This window comes from Pimephales promelas, chromosome 5 (genome assembly GCF_988280905.1).
Source record: "Pimephales promelas chromosome 5, fPimPro1.hap1.1, whole genome shotgun sequence".
NCBI lineage: Eukaryota > Metazoa > Chordata > Actinopteri > Cypriniformes > Leuciscidae > Pimephales > Pimephales promelas.
In genome coordinates, this window is record NC_142773.1 from 12,782,202 (window position 1) to 12,801,895 (window position 19,694).

The window sequence follows — 19,694 nt, forward strand, 5'->3', positions numbered from 1 at the left end:
TCGCCTCGGTAGTCGGTATTGGCTGCAAAAACCCTGATTGGAGCATTCCTAGTCAAAGGCATACAAAAAAAGAATAAAAGTCCCTAAATGCATCATTAATTAAGCTTTGTTCAGTTGTGACTTCCCTATTATCCAAACAAAGGCCACTGATAATTTGAAGAGTTTGGTTCCAAAACGCGATAAACGCCATTTTTTAAAAAAATGAGTTACTGCAAAAATCGGACTTTTCAATACCGACCAGATACAAAACAATGTTTAATTTTACGTAAAATGGGATATCCGCCGTGTTATTATGTAATGTTTTCTCCCTTTCTTTCCAAACCGCGACAAACGCCAGTCTCCGTTTTCTGCAAAATGCCACATATCCGCTAAACCAATCACAACGCACCATTCCACGCAATGTGAACAGTAACGGCAGCGCTTTAACTAACCCGGCTTCCTAGGATTTCTCTATTTTGTCCTTTCGATCAACAAACAAACAAAAAAAATGAATAATTTTGACAGCATTGGTGAACCTGCGGAGGGTAAGGCATCCTGCATGGGTAAACGTGACATCGAAATCGAATCATTTACGTGAGGAAGAAGATGGACTCGGGAGGAGGAAATGCCGGCTGTTGCTTGTTCTCACACGACAGCATCAAACTTCTGTCACGCTGACACACTGACCCCCAGAGGATCTTTTGGAAAACTTTCAGTTGTTTTATTCAAAGTCAACGAAAACCGAGCAGGACCAAGCCAGTTTACAGCTGATCGCCGTCAAAAGTTCAGCGGCGTCGTCCCAAGGTTGACAACAGCGATGTATATGCATAACGTTAGATCATGCTTAATAAATCATAATTCATGATGATGTGCTCGTCTTAGTTAATGTTTTAATTAAGGTTTTGTTCATCCATGAAGTCATGAATGAAAAACGTTGAACTGTTAAAAAAAACGTTGATAGTTCCTGATGATATTAATATAAATTAATGCATAATTCATTTATCCATGAATTCATGATAATTCATGACATGAACCCTTAAAGTGTTACCGAATATTGTTATATTAAAGCAATGGATTTATAGTATGCACAAGAAATTCAATGTGTATAAAATTTTATTTTGATTAATTGCATTTTGAAAAAAAATAAATTATTGGATTTATTGCATTTTGGGGAAAAACGATCTGTTTTTATAATAAATCTTTGGAAATCAAAACCTGGATTTCATTTTTTATTGTTATTATAACCTACAAATGCTATGTGAAAATTTGAAACCGAAAATAGTGGTTTTCATCTTCCCATTTTCTTGCTAAAGAAAACACAGTTTTACTCAAATTCATCAAAATGGATTTATAGCGTTTTGGAACCAAACTCTTCATTTGTTATCCTACGTAGCTGATTAGCCAGTAGTTTTCCAGATTACTCCCCACTTTCACAATAAACTCTTCCAGTTCTTCTCAAAGGCTCTCTATTTCATTGGAAGAAAGCGAATCATACTCTGATTCCCATTTAAGATGCTTCTTTTACAGGTCCGGGTGTAGGAGACCTGATATTGTTCATCCAACCAAGAAATCTCATTTGCAAGAAAGATTTGCTTTTCTTAAGAGTGTTTTCTTTTCTTAGTGGCATTATAAATAATATGGCCTCTTACATATGCCTTAAGAGCCACCCATACAGTTGAATCAGAGACGTCTGCTGATTTATTGATGCTTAAAAAGACAAATTTGATCAGCTTTAAGGGAGACAAATTTCTCATCTGCAAAGAGAGAAATATTAAAATGCCAATTTCTCCTAGAAGAGGCTAAGTTCAAAAAAGTGGAAGTCAAGTCAAGAGATAAAGGAGCATGACAATGACAATATGACAAAATTTCGGTATGCACAAGATTGAACTCTAGGAATCAAACCATTATCCATAAAAAAGTAATCAATCGGGGAAAAGGTATGAGGAACTCTTGAAATCCAACAGTTCCATAACACTTATATAAAGCCTTTCTGTTATGATATTGTGCTGTTATGCAGACAGTTCTCATGAAATGGTGTATGTATGACACGCCAATTCGTATTACCATTTTTGGCGTGCTATCAACACACATAATTGCTTTTCAGCATGATTATGAACGCCGTTGACTTAACGTTACATTACTGTATATATAAATCTGTGACCTACTCCAACCCCGACCCTAAACCAACCCGTCACTGGGGTTAATACCATTTATGAGTCTTCCCCTACCATCCTAGGGAAAAAAAACATCGCTCCCCAGATGTAGATCTACATTTTGCTTCGTTTGGCTCGGACATTCACCGGTGTGTTACGTACACGTGGAATCCCTTGGACATTTAACGGCGTAGACATACACGTGGATAGCTCAAAATGCATATAGATAACACGCCACTTAACTTGAAAAGGGCATGTATGTTTACGCAAAAGTCACGATGCCATGTTGCGTTATGTTATGATGCAGTGAACTTGCATTTGTTTGTGGTCATAGTGTTACTGAGACTCTAGCTAATGTTTACTGAGCTGTGTGACGACAAGCAGAACGATGAGTTACACATTCATGGGCATGACTGTAACACTATGACAAGGTTGACATCCAGCCTGGGGAATGGCTAGGAGGAGTTGGACTTACTCGGACATACAGTAACACTCACAATCCCACAACTGAGATCACAGGCGATTCTTCAGCCACTGATGTACAATATGCAGAGATTTCACAATTAACACTGTATCTCTCTACAAAGAAAGTTTGAAGGCATTTCACTCAGTCAGAAATTAAAGTGTATATTTAGGATTTACACACTTCTGTGTTTACATTTTCATTCATTTTGCCACAGAAAACAGTTTGGAATGGCCATACCAGTCTAAAATAGTCTGAAAATAAACACTTATAGGTTTACCAAAAAAAAAAAAAAAGTTTGGAAAAATGATTCATGATGTACTTGCTTATTAAATAAAATTTTTCAATTTTACAAAAAAAAAAAAAAAAGTTGCGGGCTGCAGCAGATTCGAACTATGCAACTATTAGAACTATTGTAAAAATTGAGATTTATGTATCATAACAAACATCCATGTTGCGATAAAAATCAACAATTCACGAGTTGGTCACAGTTGTAAATGATTTTAATCGATTTGCAGAGTCATACATTTTAATTTTACAAGTCAGTTGGACAATTAAACATTTACCAGAACTTTAGCCTCAAATTTACTAAAACATCAAAGTTTTAATTTTACTGTGAGAAGGACAATTAAGAATCGAATCACTGAGTATCTGAAATTAGTGAGGGTTCTCCAGTAAAGTACAGATATAATGTGTAAGCAAAGGCTCCACCATAACAAGACAATATACAGTGAGACATTTAAGATTATTTACAAGTTATTACTTTTACAAATAACTGGAAAGGGAATTTCAAAAATATACTGATGCAAATATTTTTCTATTAATCTATTAGTCTGCAATTACATTGCATGAACTGGATCTATTTTGGCATGCCATATATTTGTCTCGTGCTAGCTAGCTATCACTGTCTCACTGTCAATTGCAATTTCGGAATGAATCCTGCATTTATATGTAGATGTCACATCCAAAATTTTGTAAAATGTAAAAGCTATGTAAAAAATGTTGGTCCTATTTGCATCATGAAAAACAAAATTAAGGGATTATATATAACCGTCGAAAGCAAGCAAAGACCACCCTCTTTACAAAGACTAAAAAAAATCAGTCATCAAAAAATGATTTGTGATCAAACATGAATTGGCTAATCCCCTGCAGTACAGCTGCAGACCCCCAGTTAAAGACCCTTGCTCTAGAAGTACTGGTCATTTTCAGTCCATGCTAACAATGCAGTTTACAATAAAATCATGGTTTCCACAAAAATATAAAAATATTGAGCAGCATCAATAATACATGTTACTACTTTACCAAATCAGAATATTAGATTGATCACTGAAGGATCATGTGACACTTAAGCCTTAAGTCATGATCCTGAAACTCAACTTTGCCAACAAAGAATAAATTACCTTTTTTAATTGTATTTTCGATCAAATAAACACAGCCTTGGTTAGCATATATATATATATATATATATATCCATTACAAAATGGCAATATCACTGTAGAAATAACAATTTTAGCATCTTATTCATATTACAGGTACAGATGGATGTTTAGCACTGAAAAGAATTGTTAAACTTAATAAATATTATTATTTTAATGCATATTTTTGTATTGTTTAATTTGTGTTATTGATTATTTTAGATGCCACGAGTTAAAAGACACAGTAAAATGCCAAAAAGCGTAAAAACTATACAGTTAACTATACAGTATATTGAAACCCCCATGAAACCCCCTTTTTGTCTTTGGCCCATAAATATAGGGTTTGCTTGATTTTATACAATACTGATGCCACTTTAATTGTTTCGGAGCCTAAACCCCAAATCCGCGATCTGCACGGAAACTAACATTAGGGCTTGTCAATACTATCGACTGGAGTTCCACTTTGGCGTCCCACTATAGACCCTTAATCGTGGGATTAATTGCTCTAAATGAATTTAACATGGAAAAACAACACATTAGCATACAAGAAGCTTGGCGTCGACCTGATAATAACGGACATCTGAAAAGGGGTAAAAAGGTGCATATATAAAACGCAACAACCCACAAATTTGCTAAGAGAATGCAAAGAAATGCAGGAACAAACCAGAAAACACTAAGGAGCTGACAAATACTGCGCCCAGTGTTGTAGATTAAAGAGACACGATAGTGAATGAGATATATCAAGATCAACAAAAATGTAAGAGCACACCAGCCAGGTGTGTAAATGGAGGAACCTAATTTAACACCAAGAAGTAGAAACGTCTCTTAAGGTCCAAACTAGCGTGGAGCTGCTCATCCCTATCCTCTAACTCACCTTATCGAATGACACAGAGGCCCAAAAGGAAAACCTCTCCCCTGGTCCACTCACTTTGGCCGTGCTCTTGGTGGGGCTTTTCTTCACGCTGTCACGCAGATTGAGGAACTTGGTCCTGGTCTTCCCTATGTTTAAGGGCAGGGTGCAAGAGTTGTAGCAGCCCTCCTGGCTCACCATCTGCTGGAGATGCGGTTGCTTGAGGATAGAGGTGGTTGGCGGATTCTGCCTGAGGTTGACTCGAGCATGAGGGTCGCTCCTCTTCTCACAGCTGTCTGCTCTCCGAATGCCGTACTCATGGCCAGAGTAGAAGGTCGTCATGGTTGGCACGTGGACGTTAGGAGACGGCGTCAAATTTTAGGAGAACAAGATTGACGTTGAAAAAGCTGCTGTGTTTTGGTGCAGTGCCTTGGCAACAGCAATTGGAGGGAGATTCAGCCCCAGTCTCTCGCACGTTGGTGTGCGCAACGATCCTCTTGCGTGCTCACTATCTCTCTCATTCACCCTTCCTCTCATCTCTTTGGATTCTCATGCCAATTAGAGAGCTCCAATGGGCAAAGGCATCAGGCGTGGAGGGGCTTTTTCCTGGCATGAATAATCAATGCTGAGCTCCGATTCACATACAAAGCCAGCCTGCTGAAACAGCGCCAACACACATAGAGCGACTGTAACCTCGCATGAGGGGGATCCATCTAGCAAACAGCTCCTCGCCCACATAATTAAGAATATCTGACCTCCTTGCGTTCCTTGAGTCAGCGTGCCGTTTGTGGGGAGCTTTTCTCTGATGTTCTGTGTGATCACAGTCAGGATGAATAAGATAATATGGTAACACTTTAAAATAAGGTTCCATTAGTTACTACATTATTTAACATGAACTACACTTCTACAGCATTTATTAATCTTTGTTGATTTTAATTTCATCGTTTACTAATACATTATTAAAATCAAAAGTTGTATTTGTTAACATTAAAGTATTGTGAGCGAATATAAACAAACAGCTGTATTTTTATTAACTAATGTTTTAACTAATGTATTGCTCATTGTTAGTTCATGTTAGTAACAATCGAGACCTGATTGTACAGTGTTGCCGATATTATATATAAAATTCTCTTTAAGTCGATTGTCCATTCGATTTTAACGCCTGAAATGCACAAATCTTTGTTTGTGGTCTGAACTTCAGTTTCATTCCATCAATGGCACTCAATAGTAAAAGAATGCATATACAACAGTACATACATACAAAATAATGCATATTACATACAGTATGACCTCTTTTTGTGACAGATGGCTTACCATAAGTGTATAGATGCAAAGGATCTTTCCTTTGGGAATATTATGAATAGATAAATGGCCTAGAATAGCTGCGTTGACATGACAACTCAGACCATTGGATTGGAGGCTGATTTTATAAGTGGATTTGAACTGATGAGTCTGAGTGTGCCAAGCTGTTAACAACCACTGCTTCAGCACATATAGTACGCATGTCAGCTGGGATGAACTCAAACACAATGCGCAGAGCAGGTTAAAGTGCAATTTAATAAATGTTATGTTACAGTGTCAAACACAGCATTAGTTTTCCGAGTGAGAATCAGTCTATTTGTAATTTGAAAATTGCTTAAAAGTTAACTCTTTGAATGTTTCAAAAAAATGACAATAATAATTGTATTAATAGTATAATGGTATTATTAATAATAATAGCGTGCCCCCTGTAAACTACGGATTAAGCTTCTTAAACTTTGCTCATTTCAGTTGCAAGTGAGAGATTTAAATCCAAAATTAAGGATGTGATCAGGATTCAGATCAAGTTTACAGCAAGCCACTTTACCTCAGAAAACAATGCAGTTCCAGTGCCACCTACTGGCCACACAACCAACACAAGGTTCCTGGACAATTTTGCTTGCATGCTCTCTACTAACTAACACATTATACCAACTGTAAATTGTGAATGGAAAATACAATTTAGTATTAATTATTTGTGAAAGGATATTTGAACTGAAATGTATAATAAAGTATCCAGTTATTTTGCATAATACTTGCATATGCATGCATGTGCAAAGATTTATCTGTTTCTTTTACACTGTATGAGGGGATTAAACTGTTCAATTATCTCTCTGCTCTTCAGTTGAACTGTCGCTATGAGTCAAATCATTTTCAGCTAACTACAATTACAAAGGAACAAGAGATTGGGCAAGAAATTCTGCTACCACATGTAGTGGCATTATTTGAGAAATATTGGTAGATGTGCCGATCACATACTGCAAGGTAAAGCTCAATGATTAAAGAATTAATAGGATAACTAATTACATGGCATTGCAAACAACAGTATTATATTATATTATAATATAATATAAAACATATATATTCAAGGGAGTTTTGTGTGCTCTAAATTAAACTGCTTACATTTTTAACAAACTCCTTTCAAAAGTTCATAATCTGTCATTGCAATCAAAGGTCTTGAGACAAACAGCCCAAAAACAAAACAAAAAATATCATCAACAATCTGGGCAAATATAAAATTTTAAAAAATTATACTAAACAACACTGTTAGCTCACCTGCATATATATATATATATATATATATATATATATATATACATACATATAAAAACACGGCCGAGTGGAAGTAAACACTGAAACACATACGTAGCATGTTTATTCGAAAGAGATAACTTGTCATTGACGCATAAGGATTGAAAGCTAACATTATCTCTTGATGTCTGTGGCCTGTGGCACCCCTGCATGAGCTTGCAGAACTTACCCGACTCGTGCTTGATATGATGCAGTCAGAGAAGGTATTGAGGTGGGTGAGGGTGGCGAGGACTCGGCGCCAGCGGGACGGGGTCTGTTTTGGAGTCTCCTTAGAGGAACTACGTATGGACCACTGTCTGAGCTTGGGTCCAGATGAACCACCATGGGCCGAACTGGTGCTGCCGCCTCGACTTCCCCTGGGGTAGAGGGTGTTTCCACCGAAAATGTAGTTCATCACTGCAAATGTACTATGGACGCACGCCAGTCACTTCTCGGGAGTGTGTCGATGACAAAGACAGGAAAACAAATCTAGTCAAAGTCTTAGAGCATTTCCAAACAACTTCCTTAATTAGGAGTGTGGCTTCCTGTGCTGGGCCATATCAGGAGTTTTCATCAGGACAAAGCCTCATGACCCTGGATCCTCCAATCCGTTCAAGACTTGGCAAGTGAAACAGCAACAACCATCCAACTTCAGATGAACTTCAGATGAAAAGAAGAAATTAAGTATTCTACACAAAGCTAGCTGCCTTTTTATCAGCCACAAGAAGCTGGGGAAGCAAACTCAAAGACAGTGATCAGTAGCTGGACAAATTACGCGTTGGCACTACTTCGTTCCAATGAAACCATCTGTGCAATTCGACGTGCTTCCAAGATACTAAATTTAAAAGGCCATTGAATGATTAACAGCTGCCTATCCAAGTCCAATTGGGAATGTCACACAGCCCAGCCAACAATACTTCCAAGTGTTAAAAACTGACCCTCAGTTTTTTTCATAAACTGAAAACCGGGACCCAAACATGCGTCATTCCAAAATTAAGTTAATCTCCATTCCTCCGAGAAGGCTTTCCCATCCCATCCCATCAAAAGTGTAGCAGTGGTCAGTAATTAGAGCAAAAATGGATTTTTCTTTTTGGGAAAAAAAGCACAAAAAGGTAAGAGGTATTCTCCAGGTCCGGATCAGTTGCATTACCATTCGCTGTGGCCATCATACCCGATCTTTAACACCGGTACACAGAGGGAACCTCTTCCGTTCAACATTTCCGTAGATGTGCCACAGGTGCCGGATGAGTTGGCTGATTTTGTCACCCAGGCTCAGCCTCCACTCCCTTAGGAGCATAAAGCCATGGCAACTGCTCGCACATCTAAAAGAGCCAGCAGGATTTCCCGTGCAGGCTCCGGTCCCCTGTCTCGCACCAGAAGCCACAGTAAACATGCTCTTCGGCTTCATCTGTTGACATATTCATTGGTGCACCAGAGCCTACAGCAGGGACTGGATGGTACGAAAACATTATCATTCGCGTGTCAACACCATGCTGGCTCAAGCGCTGTGATAGTGTTGCATCCCCTCATGCAATCAGATAAAGCCTTCTGCACATAAACGCCACTGAATTACACTGAAGAATTGGCTTGTCAGGATTTAGCTTTAACTATTGATTCGGAGGGTAAGATGGCATCCCAGACAACAATGCTAAACCACCACCTACTGAAAAGATCGCCAATAGATATGGCAGGACATTAATAATAAATTCCACATTATCCCTGAATACACTGTGAGCATATCTAATTAGATGCCAGCAAACCCCATTTATAGTCGCCTCTCAGAACTGAGCCATCCTGTCACCTTGCTAATTGACAATTAAACCATCATGCTGCTGCAGCACTGAGCAGCACGGGAAATCCACACCAATATGGATCTGACCGTCTTAACACCTTAAGAGTAAAAGAATGAGATTAAAAAAAAACACGTGTTAGCGCAACTAAAACAGCTACTGCATGAAGGTAACGTCTGAATCTCTCTATAGTTAGAATGGGCACCTAACGCTGGATATCCGTTTTCAAATCTTCCATAGGCCACACAATGGCTGACAAATTAGGCCAGCTATTGACAGGGTCAGACGGCTGGTCAGGTTCTCAATAGATGATGATAGCAGTGTCAGAATCCACAAATGATGTATTGGCTAGTACTGTCATCACCTTTTCTCTGCATTCAGTCTCTGATAAAAGCCTGTCCTGTTCAGGGAACATGAAAGAACTGCTGCTGATGATGATCCTGCCCAAAACTATAACCCATGAATTTACTTACTTTTATCAAAAGAGAGATCCTCAATACATTAATGCACTCAGATGCACCAGATTAACTATTAAAGCACAAACATGATTTACAGGTACCACAGGTATCTCAAATACTGTATATGTTAGTGTTAATGGAGGTTGAAATATTTGCAAGTAATGGAAAGTGGGGAAGCTTCCTACATAACTTTTACAAGGCTCTAGAGTAACATTTGAGAGTTCATCAGCACCTGATTTGATAGCACCGCACATGTAATATTAATAATATTAAGGTACATGCTTTGTCTCTTACAAACATACATTTTTACAGTAGTTTGAGTTGACGGTAGCTTGTGCTTGAGTATGGATGTGGATATAGACTTATTTTTATTAACAAAAACAGTAACATCTTGAAAAACTGTAACAACCTAATTTTTCTAAAGTAAAATTTAAATTTTCTGACTTATAAGCTAGGATTCTCCTCGTATTAAAGTTAACTACTGGTTTTCAATAGTATCATACATTTGAAGATCACAATAACCACATTTATCACCTCATTACCATTACATTAAGGTAAAAAGTATTATTTTTGTGCATTTGTTATGAAAAAAAAACAGTAGGTTAATGACATTTTGTATAAATACAAATGCACAAAAACTACTATAGCTTAACAACCAAAAATACAAGAATTATATTCCATTATTCCTTTAATACATGCAATGCATGTCTACCTTAATAATATTATCAAATTCGATATTAATATCACACATTTCAGCCTTAATACCATGGTTACAGTTAGTGTTCTACAATAAATTCATGGTAAATGTTGATGATAGTGGATTGAAAGAAACTATATCGTTGTGGCACAATGTTTCTCCCATTTTCAGCGTCAGTGTTGTTGAGAACGTCAGCGCATTAAACTGACTCCAAGACTGATCTTTTAACAATGACTAGATACGTCTTAAACTGTATGTTGGAGCACTGCCAATAAGGCAGCATAAAAAAAATAACTTAAAAAATTACTATCTATAAATAAAGTTAACGGTTAATGAAAACAGTCCGCTACAGAGTTTCAGTTCTTTGTGCAGACTCCACATATATTCAATACTGCTAATTGAACATCCCTAAACATCCAAACCCTTGGATTGTTTTGTACCGTTTTTCTAAATTAAACATTTTATATCTACCTTATTTGGAATGCCATTTATGTTATATATACACTCACGTCTTTGACCTGAAAAATGGCTGGTTATCTGTTGGGTTTTACGGTACAGGTTACATTATTTACATGATTCAAATGTAGAAGCCAATAGGAAAGCAATAGCAATAGTAAGTAAATACACACAAAGAAGCAAACCCATAAATAGGCACAACCAAAGCTACCATGGGTATTTAAACATGTAACATGCATTTGATAACAAATCACATGCATCATTTAGCGACTAGGGACCATAACAGTAAATCTGACTAGTTAAATGAGCTTAATCTTTCCAGGGTCTCAACAACCATGATTGGATCAGTGGCAAAGCACCGCTACCATTCACATCTGTAACGTGCACGCTTTGTGCAGTGCACACCGTGTGTGTGTAGGACACAGCGAGCACTGCTGCATGACAGAGGCACGCAGGTTGCCAGGCAGCAGAGGGAAGAGATATGTGCTTTAACATTTTCTCATCGAAACACACTGATGTGTGTTTGACACCATACAGTACATTCACACAGGTGACTTCCACAATGCTCATATTTCACACAACAAAACAAAGGACTTTACTGTGGCCTTACGAGACAGTCTGTCAATCAGTGCCTTTCAGACTCCATGACGTGCTGACAAAAAAAAAAAAAAATGACGCTACTCTGCTTTCTCACAATCTAAGGCGTGATTATATCGTCCATTTGGTCTAAGTTCCCGTGAATCGGATTAATGCAGTTGCAAATGATGTACAATAAAGGAAAATCAAGTAACTTCTGTCAACAAAACTAAGTTTAAGCATTTATCATCTGCTTTACCAAAAGAATTCACTGCCGTGACTGAAACGCAGCTTTTTCTTGTTGCAGAGTTCCAGACCTACCAACAAGTGCAGACGCCGCCTCTTGGTTCTCCTGAGGGTACCCATGATCCGGCGACCCATCTTTTTAGCATACCAAACCGAGTTGAGCATTGTGGGCTGAGGCTGGAGTGTGCGTGTGTGGGGTTCACGCTCCGGTAAAATAGAACTGGTTTCCCGACTCTGACCTGCCCCCTCCACCTCTTCTTACGCAGGCATCTTAAAGACAGTTTCCGCACATAGTGCGTGTCGGCGTCGAAAACATACGGTGCAGGTACCTACGAAGAGCCGCATGCAGGGAAAGAGAAAAACACAGGCTCCCTGACGCACGTAAACTGCAGCAGAAATAAAGCACTTTACAATCAGTGCAGCCGCCAGTAAAGCTACTCGTTTCACCTTCTCTCTTTCTCTCGCTCGCTCGCTCGCTGCTGTGGCTGATGCAGTTCCTGGCACGCTGATGCGATCGCGGCTGTGCAGTGGTGGGATGCGAGCAGATGCAGGTGCCTGCGTTCGTCTCTTCCAGCTCAAAATGAGTCAGCAGGAAGCTGAGAGAGTGAGACTGGGTGCTTGACTTGGCTAGCACTGACTGCGCTCCTCTCTGACTGCCTGAAAGAAATTAGTCCAGAGGTTTGCGATGCAGACAGTACTCGCTGATAAACGGCTGCAGTGTCTCTATGCTGCGTTGTGATGAAAGAGAGGACGATGTGTTCCCCTTCTTCCTCAAATTGCTTTGGAGATGAGGCAGGGCAATATCCTTATCCTGCGCCTATGGATATTCCCGGGTTGTAGGGGATGGCACTCTGGAACCTTGACCTCTTCGCGTTTGTCGTGCTCGTCTAATGCATTCTTGAACGTGCGATAAAGCCATTCAACTTTGCCTCATGGGAAGATTTATCAGGACTGACGTCACTGACGAGAAACGGGAGGCAGCTCAAGGCTCATGATTTGTATGAGAAAAGTGACTGAAGGACACAGCCTCACCTCAAACCCATAACAATACTGCCTCATTCTTAGAAGCATGTGGCGAAGAAAATACCAAACCGTTTCTAGACCTGAATTTCAACTCATATATCCTAAGACCTATTTTATGTGCAGTCAGAAAAGGAGTAAACCGGGAATTTGCCATCATAATATAAAATGACCATTTCATGCAGTAACCAGGCTTTAACTGGTACCTACACAGCACGGAAAAACACTGGCCATGCGCTTTGGAAGCAAAGGTGCTTCCATGCACGACAGCATGCACCAACAAATGAAGAATGCAACAGCAAAGCTATCGCGTTCACATTCGTAGACAAACAACTGTTGCATTTAAAACAAGTTGCAACAAGTTGATATTTTAACTAGAACCCACATATGTAGATTATAGCAGGCTCATGCACTAATCAAAATGAAATACTGCTTATACAGACAGGAAGGACCAACGAGAGGTACTGTAATGTAACCTCTAGTGTCAGCGGCATCAAGCCTGTCTGATAAAACGTATGTGACTCAGTCACTCTCATCACATGATGACCAACACCAGACCACACCACTGACAGCCATATGACAAACACAGAATTGGCAAGCCACAGATAGTAACATCAGAAGCACATAAAGATGCTTGCCAAGTCGGAAGGGTGACTGTTACCTGGACGGTCACTGGACTTTGAGGGTACGGATTGGAGAGGGGAGTAGTAGGAGACGGAGGACTCTCCTCGTTCCCTACAGCGGACGGCCCATCGAAGATGCATTCCAACGATTCAACCTACAGAGGGGCATTGAACTCAAAGTATTACAATATAAGCTTGACTTCAAATTGCCCACAATTGCTTCATCGTGAGAGGAGGTTAAAGAGAGGACAGACAATAGGACAAAATGAGGAGTAAGGATTTAGAGCTGCTCACTAGCTCTAAATCCTTAGTGATCTAGTCATCAGTCTGGGGCATCACATGCATGTTTGAACGTCCTATGATACCCAAAAATGCAGTCCCACAATCCCTAGTGATCTAGTCATCAGTCTGGGGCATCACATGCATGTTTGAGCGTCCTATGATACCCAAAAATGCAATCCCTAGGCTAGGTTTTGAGACAAAGCCTAAGAGTCAGCAAACGGAGAGTGGTATCACAAGGACCCTTATGTTGATGGAACACAGACTGTATATCACCAGGATGGAAACATTAATCCCAAATGGCAACTATGAGGATCATGCAGATCATGTTTTAATATACAAAAATACAAATGCATACTATAAAAATCAACGTAAAACAAATATATGAAAAGACTCTTGGGATAGACTGTCAGCCTCAACCATGTCACATGAAAACATTCAGTAAGAAACGTCTCATTGGTACATATAATGGCCAGAATCAGCAGTTTGAGGCACGCATGTACAACTGCAAAGGCTTTTATGTAACACAAGGTGGCAATAGAACCCAGCACTGCGATGGATTGAATAACTAATCTCCAAAAGTTCCTCTCACAAAGTATCCATGTCAAATTGTTATATGATAAAATACTGGGTCAATAACACTTAAAAGTGTCCAGAATAGAGAAACAGATTTTAAAATTTTAAGATTTTAAAAAGAAGTTCAAAACACATATATATTCAAAACCATATTCCTAGAAATGCATTCTTTGAATTCAAATTATTTTTGTTTATTTATTTTGTTAGCTTTTATACAATTATGAAGAAAATTTAACCCCAACCCTAATGGTCTTCTAAAATGTTGGTGTACAATAGTAAAGTTAAAACAAATGTTTTATATTCTGTGGTGAAATCATTTTTTTATTTTTTTATTTTTTACTGTTGTTTATATGTCTATGTTGTGTTTTTAATATGCTTTGAGACAAACCATGAAGCAAGGTTGTAGTTACATTCAAGCTATTTTAAGGCAGGAAAGAAATATTTAAATATGTCATTTTGGTGATCAAAGATGAGTTAAGAGATTAAATTATTGACTACAGGGGGACTTTAAGCTTTCTGCATATTCCTGTACCTGTATATGCTCCAGCATCCCTGCAGGGAATAAAGCCGATTGGAGAATGGATGGATGAATACATTTTCCCTATTGTTTTTATTAAAGAACAGATTTCTGGAATGCAGAATATTACTATATGAATCACAAAATGAATTGTGGTCAATTTAATATAATAAATTAATTAAACCATTGAACTCAATATATCAAGAATGAAAAAAAGTTTTAAAATAAGCATTTCTTTTTCATAATTAAAGCAGAAATTCAGGAAATATCTTATTGTATATGGAGGGGCCTTCAAATATTGTGTTGAGTCATAGGGGGTCTTAAAAAATGTCAAAAAGGATGTTTAGAGAGTCTCTGAGGAGATGCTGAGGCCATAACTGTATTCTGAGGGTGTGTCTGAGATGGATGGCACATTGCGAGGCGGGCTGAGGGAATGAAAAGGTGCCGGTTTAAGTGAGAGCAGTGAAGGTTATGAGAAATGGCAGGTGTGATTTCTCATGTGCATGCTTTTGGCTTAGGCTCTGATCAGGACTGAGGAGGAGCCTGTCATGGGGTCATAAATCTAAAGGCAGAAGGGAGCGCTGGAGCACAACCGGAGCAGGACGAGTCCTAGTAAATGTTCACACATACAGTACATATCACTTCCTGCCTCACAGTATATTCACCTTCTCTGGACACAGTCACTCTACTGCCTTCCACTTAGCACACAGAGATAGTGCTTCACCCTGAGAAAATACAGGGCTAAGCAATTTCACAAACATATTCAAAGAAGCCAACAATAAATGCACCGTGGCTTTAAATCAAATATAAAATCAAATATAAAAGTTACTCTCCCCCCCCCCCCCCCCAACCAAATTCTGTATGCCGATCTTCAAGCAGAAATAGTTACATGAAATATTTTGAATGATATCAATCCACAATCTGATGGAGCCACATAATAATTTGGCTCCCCTGTCTGAGCCTGATTTCTCCAAAGGTTTTCTTCTATTTTCTGTCAGGTGGATTTTGGATTTTTTTCACCGTCACCTTTTGCTTGCTAAGTTGAGGACACTTAATATTCAGTAATATGGATTTGGAATGTGGATATGGATATGGAACTAGGGCTGTCAAAATGGCTGAAAAACTCAATGAATTCTGTTTTACACTATTAAATTTACCCAACCTTATATTGTTCAATAAATTTAAATTTCAGTATGTATTATGGACCACTTTTATCATGTTTTTTTTTTTTGGAGATGAACAGCTCAATTCATTATTTTACAAAAGAGTGACCAGAATTTGCTTCATAACTGAGAATTAAGTGTTGAGTAATTCATGAAGGTTCGGAACCAGATTAGGGTGTGTAAATTATGTCAGAATTTTTGTAATCGAATATTGTATCATCTTCATTTGTATGCTTTGCATTTTAAACATACAAAACAGCTAATATAGATTTATTTTAGTAATGCACCAAAATTTTAGCCGAAAAAGAGAAACTTGTACAAATGGGAACCTGACAGCTTTCCTTTAGAAACTGAAAACACACTAAACTATTATACCAAGACATTCTTATAACATTTTAAACTCATGCAAAATGGCAAATCTGTGAACTTTTCGGAGTAATAATGCAAAATAAATATAGTTGAATCATGAATTTTGAATAAAAAATGAACTGAACTTTGCTGCTTAAGTTTAAATCAGAAAAGCTAATAGAACTAATAGAATAAATTTAAAAGCTGCTCACGTAAAAAACATTAAAGATGTGTCCTGTGTGTGTGAGAGAGTGTGTGAGTGAGAGAGTGTGTGTGTGTGTGTGTGTGTGTGTGGGGGGGGGGGGGGGGTACATGTCTTTGTGTCCATTATGCCAGTCTTTCATATGCTTTAGCGGTGTGGTTTAGATCAATGTCCAATTAGCCTGTGGACTCTGCAAACGCCTCTGTGTTATACAGCACTTTGCACACTAATAATGAGAATCCCATTGAACCAAGTGCATTGGTGGATTAAGAGCCAATCTAGCAAAATCATTCTATTTGCCCAACATTTTCTCATTCTGACCCCATTGTATGCTTTAGTCAAAGTTATCCATTTTGATCAATTGTGGCAAAAAAAAAAAAAACAGCTGAATGTACAAAAGCAGTAGCAGTACTATGGTTGTCCGGCTTTCTTTTGTAATAATGCAAGAAGGGGAAGCCATTCTAAAACCTAAAACTTGTGTTTGTGTCTTGTGTATGTAAAAAGTGAGGCACACACAGATACAACTGCATGGCAGAATTTGGACAATGAGGTGATAGACAACATGGCACATGTTAAAACAAGGTGAACTGATCAGGAAATGTAGATTCCAGGCGTACCTTCATTGGGGAGATATGTGCATGTGCCACATAGCCATGGACGTTCTCAATCTGGGAAAGGTTCTTCTCGGCCACTTGGACCAGCTCTGGCCCAGGAGCCTCATCGGTGAACTGGGGCGAGCTTTGCTCCTGTGCAGATCCTGTGTCTTCGTCATGTTGTCTGTACTTCTGTAAAGAACAACAGTGACCAGTCAGAGAAGATAAATGCTTGAGAAGACATTTGAGAACTTATTTTCCCTTTGAAAACTGCTTGGTTTGAATTGACAATGTAGTCACAAAAATATTATTCGAAAACTTACTATAGAGACAGAATTTTAACCCATCGTAAGGACGATTCTGAAAAAAGGTTGCTTTAAAAAAATAGTTTTTCTTAATTATTTAGAACCTCTGAAGACTATTTAGGCCTTGTCAGTGAAGCCAATCCCAAAATGTAATCCAAAATGCTGGATTATCTTATTTATTTCAATACCAAGATGTAAATATAATATAATACAGTACACAAAAAAGTTCAGTTTAATCTAAATGGTTTTTTTACCCAATGCCTGTGTACTTTATATAATTTTTTGCTTAGAGTATATTACAGTATGTTAGCTTAGCAACATGCTGACGCCAAACTATTAAAGGTGCATTGCGCAACTTTTCATGTTAAAAATAGCCGTTTTCTAACCCATACATGCTTAAACAATCGCCTGATGGGCTGAATGAGCCCTTCTTTGATCACTGCGATCGCCTCTATAACCCTGTACAGTGAAATATATAAGAGGGATTCGGGCTCGAATCTGAGACTGGGCGTGACGTCATGCGCGTTCACGCTCGCCTGGCTATGTCTGGCAGGTTCGTGTAGCTATTCGCCGCCGTTCTGCGTATCAGAGATGACAACTCGAGCGACACAACTCTAGTCAGCTTTCCACAAAAGTAGACGATGGATTCAAAGGGGCTGTTTACACCTGGTCCCTTCATGTGTCTTCTGTGATCGGATAGCTATTCGATCGTGAAAAGACCAGGGTGTAAATGCCCTCCGAAACGCATTCGAGACGGATTTGAATTCGATCGCTCAAACCACTTGAGGACGTGGTCTGTGCCGTATTCCAGACGAAACTGGACAAGTGTAAATGCATCTGGTTGTTGAAACCAAGCTATATGTCATGATATTTTAGTCATATATGACGACGCGCATCACCTGAGCAGCTGAGCTGAGCCCCTTCATCAAGCGCCGCAATCTATCGCAAATCAAAGTGAATTAGTGAAAGTAAGTCGCAGACGCTTAACACTACCATCTTCATTAAAAGTAAAGAAATGAAATGATCTTACCAGGCCTGTTGCCGATCTCTCCTATTGCTCTCTTTGCTGATTTTGAAATTAGCCGATGATTAATAAAATCCAGCTCATATCTGTTGCTTTCGGTGACGTGCACTTCATTAAATCTGTATATGGCGCGGAAAGAGACCGGCTTGTAGCTCATTACAAACCCCAACGCAAACTCCACGTGAGACAGAAAATAAAACTTCTGTCTGTCCAGTGCCAGGCGTCGGAATAAGACGAGAGTCAACATCGGGAAGCTTTCAACAAACGGAGAGATCTCCGGTCGTCTCTAGGGCTCAAACGGGTCATAGCCTATACAAAGTGATAACTGAACGTGTTTCCATAATAATTCAATCATAAGTGGATACAGTAAGCACAGGGAGATAGATGGAAACAAAAACCGAAGTTTTCTACTACCCCCGTTTCCCCCTCTCACACAAGTGTGTAATTTACTCGAATGCCTTTCCTTTCATATATTTTAAATGACTTGCAGATTTATTACTGTATTACCTCATTATGACTGTAACAAAAGATGTGTGCCGCACAGTGTGCGGCTGATGCTCCTTAGTTATGAACAGCTCGTGCAAACGTGCGTATGTGTGTGTGTGTTCCTCCATGAACGCGCACAGCTCTGGTTGCAGTTTCGCTTGTCGCCAGAGGGGGCGTAGTTCTGCAAAAACTCAGAGACTTGCGTTTAGCTCCTTTAAAGAAGTCTCTTTTTTAGGAGATTTGTGTGTGAAGTTTCTGTCACTAATGAGGTTCTATGATTGTTGGGAAGAGCGTTACAACATGACTGTCTATGGAGGAAGTAGACACCAAGACATCTGTCTAGGTTTTGTAAAAGAGCTAAGATATCCAGACATATCCAGACAATCAAAAATGTGAAATTAGGAGGGTGATGAAAAAAGACTGTAGCTTAAGGTGATTTTAGCAATCATGTATTTGGTGCAAAAGGAATGAAAAGGGAATTTGGTTGCAGATAGTTTAATCCTGAAATGTATGGAAATCCTTGACTGAAAGTAGAGATGCAGTTAAGTGTCTTAAGTAGAGCAACCGTCAAAAGCATACAGTTTTAATGCAAAATGATTGAGTAAATGATTTTTATTCCCTCATACAATAAAATACAATATGTATTTATAAAGCATGTTTAAAACAACCAAGGCTGACCAAAGTGCTGTACAGTACAGAAAAAAAAAAACCAAAGAAACACAAAAGAATAGATAAATAATAATCATACCTAAATCAAGGAGTATTAAAAGCCCAAAGAAAATAAACAAGTCTTTAAATAAGATTTGAAGGTGGAAACAGAGGGAGCTAGTCTCATCTAGAGGTAGACTCAGACTGTTCCAAAGTTTTAGGCCTGCAGTCCCAAAAG

The 19,694-nt window shown here is 38.7% G+C and overlaps 1 protein-coding gene across 29 annotated transcripts in view; it reads right to left on the bottom strand.

Moving 5' to 3' along the window:
- The window catches only part of dlg1b (discs large MAGUK scaffold protein 1b), a 140,537-nt gene that overhangs the window by 54,417 nt on the left and 66,426 nt on the right, over positions 1–19,694 (bottom strand). For 14 of the 29 annotated variants that reach the window (XM_039672764.2, XM_039672761.2, XM_039672759.2 and 11 more), the window contains one exon: positions 17,018–17,185. In XM_039672764.2, coding sequence (XP_039528698.2) covers positions 17,018–17,185 — 168 coding nt within the window. Of the gene's footprint in view, positions 1–4,884; positions 5,278–11,747; positions 12,499–13,353; positions 13,471–17,017; positions 17,186–19,694 lie in introns of those variants that run through there. The other 15 variants (XM_089130982.1, XM_039672753.2, XM_039672751.2 and 12 more) reach the window with 4 other exon arrangements.